Raw genomic sequence first — 8,927 nt, forward strand, 5'->3', positions numbered from 1 at the left:
TGTACATATTAACAACAGTTTGCTTGTGATTATATTTGATTATTTTGGAAAAGAAATCTGGAAATCTCTCGCTAAAATGTGCAGAGATTAAAAATAAACGCTTTAAAACAGTGCCACCTTGTGGTCACTTACTTTTTAAAAGAGCACATTCTATTGCTGGTTTAACTTTGTATGGCAGGCCTCATTCATACAAATAAACACAGTCATCATGCATTTCAATGTGTAACGACCGCTGATTCAAAATAATGCAAATAGTGCCTGAAACCCATTCAAAATTAAAAGCAGAAACCAAGTCTGACTAACCTGAAATGGCTTGAACAAAATGCATAACAGTGCACTTTAAATAACAATGTTTTAGCCCTTAGTGCTGATCAAGTGTCCTTCCAACCTCAGTGTTAAAACATTTTAGCAGCCAACTGCAAGTTTTACAGAAGTAGACATTTCTGAAATCACTGTGCAACACGGAACAAAACACATCACTTAACTATCCTCAGTGACAGTTATTGTATGTTCAAACCTGTTTAACTTAATCATTAATACATCCACCAGTCACACAATATTAGTAGATCCATAAAGCTCCGCTTTCACACTTTACATTCGGTGCATGATCAAAATTTTTAGATTATAACTACAATTTTATGTATAAATACAATTATTGCATGTCCTGCTTCCAACTTGTGTCTTGATACATGGAAATCAACAGAAAAACGGGAAATGTGGAGCTTAGGTGCGTTTAACTCTGCACAGGTCCACTTCTTAGTGAGTGAAATGTCCCCACTGTTTTCCTCTTTAACTGACTGAAACATCAAGATTTTATACAAAACAGCAAACAGTGGCAGTCTTTTTCAAACTGACTCTTATTGGCACTGAAATAGATATCATTGATCCTGTGACACCGACTGTCCTTCAGTAGAGTAGCAACTGTAAACACTTGTTAAATATTAGACTTTACTGCATATGTGAATAATGTTTGTATTCAGCTGCTATGTCACTATTGCCACATTCATAATGGCACAAGGAGTGATTTCACAGTTTATCGAGGCAAAGGGGAATATGGAAACGTCAGAAGATTAAGGAACGAATAAAAATAAGAGTCCACGTGTTCTGTTGTGTGAACGATGATTTTGTTTTGGAGTTGATAACTTAAAACAAATAAGGCATCATTATAACTTTGCTGGCTTTTTTTTGGCAGAGACTTTTTCCATACATTAAAATAAACTATGAACCTTAAATAAAACAAAGTCCAGAAGTTGTGACAGTAGCAGACAGGCTGGTCTCATTTATACTGATCAGCAATAATCGTCGTCCCAGCAGCTCAGCTGTAGGTCACAGCCCATCAGAGTCTGTCATCAGGCCTCTCACAGCTCCAAGAGCGAGGCTTCAGTAGCTCAAAAAAGGAAGGCTGGAACAAAAATAACAATTAAAAGCTGAATTTGTGTCTACTCTCACTCTGAATAACTGAATTTCACTGCATCTTTGGAAAGAATATACATCATGTGATTTTTATAAGCAGTACCTCCTTCAGGGGACAGTAGCGCTGGGCATACCACTCCTGAGAGTACAGACAGATAATGACTCCCTGACCCAGGAACAGGGACGTCCACATGATTATGTTCCAGATGGGGCCTTTCCTTTTGTCATGCAAAATGAAGTTGAACATCACTGTGAGAGGACAAAGAGAGAAGATAATGAAAAACTGACATACAGATTTAACTTGACTGGGTTTACGTGACCCAGACATGATACCACAATCATCTGATGCAGTACAACTCAAGTAATATCATTTTTATTAAAGGCGACAAAGTCTCTTACTTCCAAAGCACATGAAGAGGCAGAAGAGCACAGGGTAGAAGAAACCAAAGCAAATTGCAAGAATGTACTCATGAACCACTGCAGACACTGTAAACACGAACAGCATGGCGGCTGGTCGGCAGCGCTTCTGAGAGATCTGGAAACAGAGACATGAACACAAATGTTAAAAAAACAAAACGCACAATCCACTTTAAGTTTGAAAGTTTTTTTAAAGTACAGCGTGTAAAGTTCTCACTGCTGGATGCCACTGGATTACAGACTGCAGTCTGAGTTTATATAAGCTCTGACGATTGCTGTTCGACAAACATGTTTTAGTCAGTCACTGGACTTTGTTAGTGAATAAACTCAGAATGCAAGAATGCAATCCAACTGTTTAACAGAGGCAAAGTCAGATTTTTAGGACACTTTAGCTCAAGACTACCTGGCATAATGTCAACCTATAAATAGGGATGGGTATCGTTTAGGTTTTATCCGATAACGGTGCCAAATTTCATCAGATTCGAGGTGTTACCTCCTTTGCACAGCATCAGCTTAAAGCACTTGTTGCTGCTGAGTTTGCATCTTTTGCTGTGAAGTACAGCCAGACTTTTGACCGCTTCGCCTTGGGCATTTTTAATCTGTAGCTCTGCTCTAAAAGAACCTACGTACCTGGGCCCGCCTACTATCCTTGGAAAGGTAAAATGATTGGCTGGAATTCAAAGTGTGTTACATCTCAGGGAAAAAAAAAAGCACCAAAATGTGCGCTGCTTTTCGGTCTGGTTACTACCGTTTATGTCGGTACCCATCCCTACCTATAAACAGCTGCTTGAGGTTTAGCCAGGATGAATATATGTGTAATCTGCTGACAATAAGAAATTTCACCAATAAACAAGCATGTTTATTCCCCGTTGTTTGACAATTTAAAAATATGCCGGTGGGTGGCGTCTCTTTCCTTCGCGCTTTTGTTTCTTTGGTGAAGGGAACGCCACAGATATGATGTCTGAAGGTGCGTACATGAATTTACATCCATGGCACACAAACGCCAGAGACTTTTATGCATGTGGCCATCCTCTAACCGCATATGTAAAACACGATTATTCAGAAGGGAGACGTCTTTCCCAACCATTGTATTCAAATACTGTGAGGGAACATGGCAGCTTCCACAAACCACAAATCCACCATTATGCACTTTTAATACATTAACTGACAGTTTATGAGAATGCATCAGTTTATTGGAAGACATAATTACACACTAATCCATGTATATTTATGAGTACAGTGTCCTTTCCATCTCTGCTAAATAAACTCAGTAAATTACTGACTCCACTTACATTAGCATTAATTTATTTCAGACATTTTTGAACAAGCTGCAAACTTATGAAGACTGCTGGTGCATTTTTACAATTGTGTGCTTTTACAGTCTCTGCTGCATCAACAGAAGAGCCACTTACCCACAGGAAGTCCCGGTAAACGTAGTAGTACAGCCAATCATGGACAACTACATTCCAAGTGCGATAGTAATTGGCAAAAGAGGTCGAATTCCACCAATCCTGTAACGTGTAGTCAAAATCACACGAGTCAAACACTGAGCACAAAGAAGATTTAGTCCAAATTTTAAAACGAGGGTAAAACAAGTACCTTGTAAAACATTCTGTCGGCAAACCGAAGCATCTCAGCAAAAGCATTGAGCCAACAGTGGAGGAAGGCAAAGAATCCCAGGAAGAGGACCAGCACCCCTGCCAAAAACACATGACTGGTCAACAAACAGCAATAACACATCTCTCGCCTTCAAATATGAGAAAAGATAAAATCAAAAACAAAACATGAGGTTTTCACAAAAGTTTGTTTCTAATCTTACCTGGTAAGATTGAGTTAAAGACACAGAGAACCATGGCTCGCAGATCAAACAGCTGCAGACTGATGCTGCGAAACTGAGGTATGCACAGCCGCACAAACACGTAATAGGCATAAAACAGACAGCCAAGTACCTGTGGAGTGGGAGTGGTCAAGAAAGTAAATGTAATTTAAAAGTAATGAGCTGCTTGGACATTTAAGTGAAGTTGCTATAAATGTGTCAGAGGTTGGTACCTGAAGTAATTTTGAGACCACGTAGCCCCACCGAATCACCGGATTCCTGTAGTAGGCAAGAAAGGAAAGGGGCTTTTACAGCTCTACTGTAAAACAAAACAAAAAAAGGGTTCTATATATGCTCCATGAGAGAGAACAAAACACAGTACCTGGGGTACTTGTCTCTGTAGATGAGTGTGGGTGCAAACAGAAAGTAGAGATACTGAGAAACCTGAGGGACCACTGGACCAGGGCCTGCAGATGACAGTGAAAATATATGAACACAAACAAACAAACAAAAAAGCCATCAGAGAGGAAAGGTGAGCACACCGTCTGATAATAAATGTAAATGGAAACCTGGTTGTATTCAAAAAGTACCATTTTTTTCTTTACACCATGCGAGGACTCTTGGTACATTCTCCCTGACAAATGAGTGAGCTTTCATCATTAGACGCACCTTAAATAGATACAAATCAAAGAAGCTACATTTCAAAGGGCAGCCTTATGCATGTCAAGATATATGCAAAGACTCTTCACAAATGTAAACTAAGCCATTCTGATCAGAAGAGAGACTAGACTCTTCATCTACCTGTTCCAGGATGATGATGAAGCAGGACGCAGGCGGGAAACTGTTGGTCACCACCGTATAGGTGGGCAGGAATCCTAGACCCAGAGCTTGGTAGAGCAGGAATAAAGTGCCAAACAGCAAAGAATACAACCTGAGATGGCTGTGGGAGCTAGAGTGGCTCTGTGCCCACAGGTAGAACAGGGTGTAGGGAATAAACAGCACAGACAAAAACATGCAGATCCACGTGCACACCACCAGAGGGAACTGCCCAAAGGCATAGACCAGCAGATCAAACTCCAACACCAGTCTAAGGCAGAAGGAGAGAAAGCAATCATCAGTAGTCTATCAACAAAAGCAACAGAAATAGACAGTCAAATAACACAGAATCAAAAGAGAAACGATTCATAGCAGGTTTATATTACCTGCCTTCATCAATGAAATCTACCACAAGTGTACTGAGGATAAAAAGAATGAGCAGGGCAATGAACATGTGGTAGATGGTCCTGATGTGGTTCACCTCAAACAGCTCACTGTGAGGAAAAACAAAAGACTAAGTGAGGAACTGTGAAGTCAACAAACCATCTTTCAACAGCACCGTCGCAAACACGAGTGATAAAGTATCCAGACTGCATCAACTTACTCTAGGAGGGATCTGCGGCTTACAAACAGCTTTCCCTCACCGTGAGGAGGACGAAAGTGCCTGCAGAAAAACACAGTGATGAGCTGTCGTCTTTTTAACACGAGAGTGGGAAGTAGAAGGGCATTAGCATCTGCTGTAACCAAACGCCAGATGCAGCTTTTCATTTGGTAGCATAGTAAGCTGCAGTACCTGAGTTTGCTCCGCTCCTTGTCTGACATTGGAGGTGAAAATACAGCAGGTACCGGTGCGGGCTCCAGGCTGGTCGATTCCTCAATAAGACTGTCCATAAAATCATTGACCTGCGTGTCAAACTGACGCATCAGGTCACTCTTCAAGTACTGGGCAACAGAAAAGGACACGGAAATTGTTATTAAGTTACAAAATATAGAAAGTCTGTGCCAATAATTATTTTCTTTCTGTATATGCAAAATTAGTTTCTCACCTTACAGCTACTTTTAACGACTGATTTTACATATTATAAATATGCCCTCACCAAGAGTGGATTTACTGCACCGTTGACTGCATCTTAAATTCAAACCCAAGTTTGTGCACAAAAGCAACAGCTCTGCGTTATCATTATGACACATTCAGTGCCTTTTATCGCTGCATTTTAAACACACAGCAAGTGTGAAAAACATTAGAGACATAGCTTGCAGTGTTGTCCAGCGTCTAAGTGTGCGATGTTCTTATTCAACCTTTAAGAGGTCTGAATTGATCAGAATACTTGCTCAAGCATTTCAGGGGGGGGGATCAGATGATGTTGATCATTCTAGCAAGGATTCACATTTGCATGGTTTAAATGATGAATGTAACAGAAGACATCAAATAAATAACCGCAGGGATGTCCTGGCCCAGGTTAATGACCAGAAATACATCAGCTGCAAGAAATCCACTATTGCTCACATTTCCTTAGTACACTTTTAAGTAAGCAATTTAAAAAAAGCCCGCCCCCAAAAAAAGACATGATGTTGAGTCATTTCTTAAAGAAACTACTAACCTCTGCTTTCTTTTTCAGTTGTAGTTTTTTGCTGATGACGTGTTCCACGTCAATCCTCCCTGAAATTGAATGAGACACACATATGTTAAAAAAAACAACAACCCCAAAACATATGTGTAATCTTCTTATTTTAAAATGTAGTTCTGATTTTTGGGCACAGCAATTAGCAATAGTGTCAATTAAATCAATCATGTCATCTGTACAAAACTTTCCTATCACTATCAGTAATAATATCTGTATTTTGACACTGAAAATGGCAGTAAAATAAATAAAACGGTATAATGTGGGTTTGGTTACTGTGTTGTAAAATGCTACAGTCTGTGACATAGCAGAAGTTACATCATACAAGTCTTCAGTCTCCAATCCAAAGTTGCAAAATCCAAAGGGAGACACACCTATGACAACATGCAACAAGTACAATCACATGTCCTGTGGCCGGAAAGCTAAGCAAATGCAATTAATTGTGGTCAAGGTTACTGTAGGTCATTAGGCTTTACAGCTGTCTGATGATGAATAGGTTTGTTTACTTTAACTGAGGTCAGGCACACAAATGACTTTAAGCACAGTAGCTTTCCACCCATCACGCAAGAAAAAGTCAACAATATAGCTGACGTTGTCACAAAGACGTGCATTGTATTATCATGCTTTGTGTTTAGCTCTTTCGTAGAAGCATACAAAGAACTAATATAGTCCCGAGGTAGGTGTCAGACCAGTATTTCATTTCTCACCTTTACATTTTGTCTTTACTGGATCATCATGACTAACTTGGGCGTCATTTGCCCGGGTTAACCAGAGATCACGATGATTGCTTAAGAGGAACTAATCACACATGAAACTTTCAGTTAGTCATACGTTTGACCCAAGAGGGGAAATTTACTGAAACGATGATTTTTGAGCTGTTGAGTCAACAGATTCACTGTATCAGAGGTCACTGCCCTCTCGGCTGGCCCCACTAATGAGGGAGTTGAGATTTTCTCACCATTGCTGGTGATGTGGTTGTCTTCACTGCTTTGCTGTCCTTTCCCCGGACTGAGCTCCCCATCCAAAGAGCTTTTCAAGTCAGGGAAGGTAGGCATCGTGGGAATGGCTCGGCTGCGGAGCCGGAGAATAGCGTCATCCTCGCTCTCCATCCTACGGAAGCAAATAGGTTAATCATTAAAACAAGGGAAAGAACAGGCGGCAGCTCTTGAACAAACGAGACAAGCCCTGAGAACACACAAGGAAGACAAGCTAGCACATCACTGCTGTGCCACCTAACATCGATGCTGATATTGACTGACAATACAAACCCAGTGGGCAAACACATCACTCTCACATGACACGGACACGCAGCTAGCACATGAGTTAGCTCCTGTCCAGCTGGCATCAAGCCTCAATGAGACAGGCAGCGGCTAATTCATGGAGCTCGCTGAACTAAATCGCTACCTGGGTTAATATCATACACCGCTAGCACTAACTCTGATACTAAATCTGCCTGTTGACGCTCGCGAATATTGTTAGCATGCAATACAAGCTTTACTAAAGCTAGTCAAACCAGCCAACTTGATGTTTTATCGTCCGCTCCTGCGGGACGGGTTGACCGACACTGACAGAAATGTAAAATTGCGGGCAGCACAATTTCCTGAATACCTACTCGTTTCAACCGCCAGGTCCTCTCTTCTCAAGCCTCTCTCTCTGACGTTAATGAGAGCGAACCCAGATGTGAAACTCCTCTAATCACCACAACCCGAGCCGCTGCTCACCTTCCCCATTCTATAAACACTACAGAAGATGAGCAGCACCCACGATTCTGATTGGTCGAAAGTCTCTCCTCCTTTTGACGTCACCGACGCTAAACTGCTGACCAGCGCGGTCAGACTCTCAAACGTCACCCGCTTCGTAAGAAATATTATTAAAAAAACAAACAAAACGGTTATATTTGTAATGATTAACAAATAGATAAAACATAAATGGAGCGATGTATTCCTGCTGCAAGCTGAAATAATTTGTCTCGCAGTTTAATTAGATTCAAAATAAAAATCTTATTATAATAGATTATAATGTGTCTTTTCCCGAACTCCTCTTACACGCGTTAATCATTCTTTAACCAGTGGTGTGCTACACTGTAAAGTACATAAATACACAGCAAGTATTACTGATACATTCAGCCTATAAAGACAGTTTATGTAGGGGAGAACATGTCATGAATTATGAGATGAATGTCATTAATATGGGGAATGTTTGAGGTATATTTTTATATATCAAAAAAACAAAAAAACAAGAAACCAAACCCCGATTCATTTACCACAATTTAGTGTGCTGCATCCTAAACTTAAAGGATAGAAACAAAGTATTGGTCCTAATGCACTAGTATCGATACCAATGCCAGCGCTGGTATCGTGGTAAATTGACTGATTTAGCGTTTTTCTGTTCTCGTGGAGCACTCAGTGTTAGGGTTCCTGGGTCGGTGACCCAGTGTTTTGTGTTTCTGGTTATTTGATTTTGTTATTTTATTATATTCTAGCTTTGCTTTACGGGTTTTTCTTAGTTAAGGTCCTCTGGGTGGGGTTTGGTTAGAGTTTTAGTGTTTTGGTTTTCTGTCTGTGTTCCTTTGTTGCTGTCTCCCCTGTCTGCTGTATTTCCACGTCCAGTCAGTGTCTGTGTCTGCCCTGGTCCCACGTCTCTGTTCCCTTTGTTTTAGTGCTTGCCTGTGAGTCTGTGTTATGTTTCCTGTTTTACTTTGGAAGTCCATGTCTGATGTTTATGTGTCTGGTTTTGCTTCCCCTGGTCTCGTTAGGCCTGATTTGCCCCAGCTGTGTTTCCTTCCTGTTACTCATTCCCTGATTGCTCCCTCTGTGTATTTAAGCCCTGTGTTTCTCTGTGTC

At 40.8% G+C, this 8,927-nt stretch overlaps 1 protein-coding gene across 1 annotated transcript; it reads right to left on the bottom strand.

Annotated features, from left to right (window-relative positions):
- Positions 1-288: 288 nt before the first annotated feature.
- soat1 (sterol O-acyltransferase 1) lies at positions 289-7,832 on the bottom strand. The gene is given in 17 exon segments (XM_080878529.1): positions 289-1,360; positions 1,362-1,402; positions 1,517-1,662; positions 1,813-1,948; positions 3,243-3,341; positions 3,430-3,527; positions 3,650-3,779; positions 3,880-3,925; positions 4,029-4,113; positions 4,237-4,315; positions 4,448-4,733; positions 4,849-4,956; positions 5,067-5,126; positions 5,256-5,404; positions 6,064-6,122; positions 7,043-7,194; positions 7,697-7,832. Coding segments are annotated over 16 exon segments (1,707 nt in total). The 5' UTR covers position 7,194; positions 7,697-7,832; the 3' UTR covers positions 289-1,326.
- Positions 7,833-8,927: the final 1,095 nt, after the last annotated feature.

The sequence above is a fragment of the Rhamphochromis sp. 'chilingali' genome (assembly GCF_963969265.1).
Source record: "Rhamphochromis sp. 'chilingali' genome assembly, chromosome: 3".
Lineage (NCBI taxonomy): Eukaryota > Metazoa > Chordata > Actinopteri > Cichliformes > Cichlidae > Rhamphochromis > Rhamphochromis sp. 'chilingali'.